The sequence below is a fragment of the Hippocampus comes genome, unplaced genomic scaffold, assembly GCF_001891065.2.
Source record: "Hippocampus comes isolate QL1 unplaced genomic scaffold, H_comes_QL1_v1.1 scaffold371, whole genome shotgun sequence".
Classification (NCBI taxonomy): Eukaryota; Metazoa; Chordata; class Actinopteri; order Syngnathiformes; family Syngnathidae; genus Hippocampus; species Hippocampus comes.
The window spans coordinates 164,698-165,520 of NW_017805065.1; the positions used below are offsets into that span (position 1 = coordinate 164,698).

The window sequence follows — 823 nt, forward strand, 5'->3', positions numbered from 1 at the left end:
TCTCTTATGCAGTCATGTGTCAATAGAGAAAAAAAAAAAATCCTGTGGAAATATTGATTCGATTTTAATATTGCTAATATGGGTCGATTAATCGTGCTCATGGTCACAATCACACTTTTTACAATTGTTTTTCTTTTTTTGGGGGGGGTGGTGTCTGAATTCTTTTTTTGTGTTATAAGTAAATGTGTCAATTGGCAGAAAATGGGCCTTTTGTGGAAATATGGATGAGATTTGAATCTTGCTAATATGCGTCGATTAATCGTGTTCATGGTCACAATCACACTTTTAATATTTGTTTTTTTGAGGGGGTCGGGGGGGGGTGGGGTTAACTATCTTTTTCATATGCTGGAATGTCTTGAACAGAAAATAGACAATTACAAATCAGCTGTTAAAATTGCCCGTTTTACAAAAAGCTAATATTGACCGATTAATCGGTCGGGCTCCGATTAATCGGTCGGGCTCCGAGGCACACAACCACGCCCCCCCCCCAGCCCCCCGTTTCCTTTTTTGGCATCCGCTCTTACCTGAGGGAATACTTTGACCTGACACTTGACGTATTGGCGACGACGCGGCACTCCGCGATGACACGCTAACGCCGTACCCGTCGCTCCTTCCAGGGGGAGGTGTCGGCTTCCTGCGGTCAGGACCAGAACGAGTGCCGGACGGACGTGTCCTTCCCGCCGGGTTCCGCCGAGTGCGTCACGCTGACGGGCCTGGTGAGCGACTCGGCGGGCGGCTCGCTGGCCTTGAGGTCGTCGCCGCTGGTTTGCGTGGAGCGCCGGTCGGAGCGCGCGCCGCTCGCGCTCCTGCTGGGCGTCCCGGC

At 50.7% G+C, this 823-nt stretch overlaps 1 protein-coding gene across 1 annotated transcript in view; it reads left to right on the forward strand.

Moving 5' to 3' along the window:
- The window catches only part of LOC109512620 (uncharacterized), a 4,499-nt gene that overhangs the window by 3,336 nt on the left and 340 nt on the right, over nt 1-823 (forward strand). The window contains exon 4 of the mRNA XM_019864489.1: nt 618-821. Coding sequence (XP_019720048.1) covers nt 618-821 — 204 coding nt within the window. The remainder of the gene's footprint in view (nt 1-617; nt 822-823) is intronic.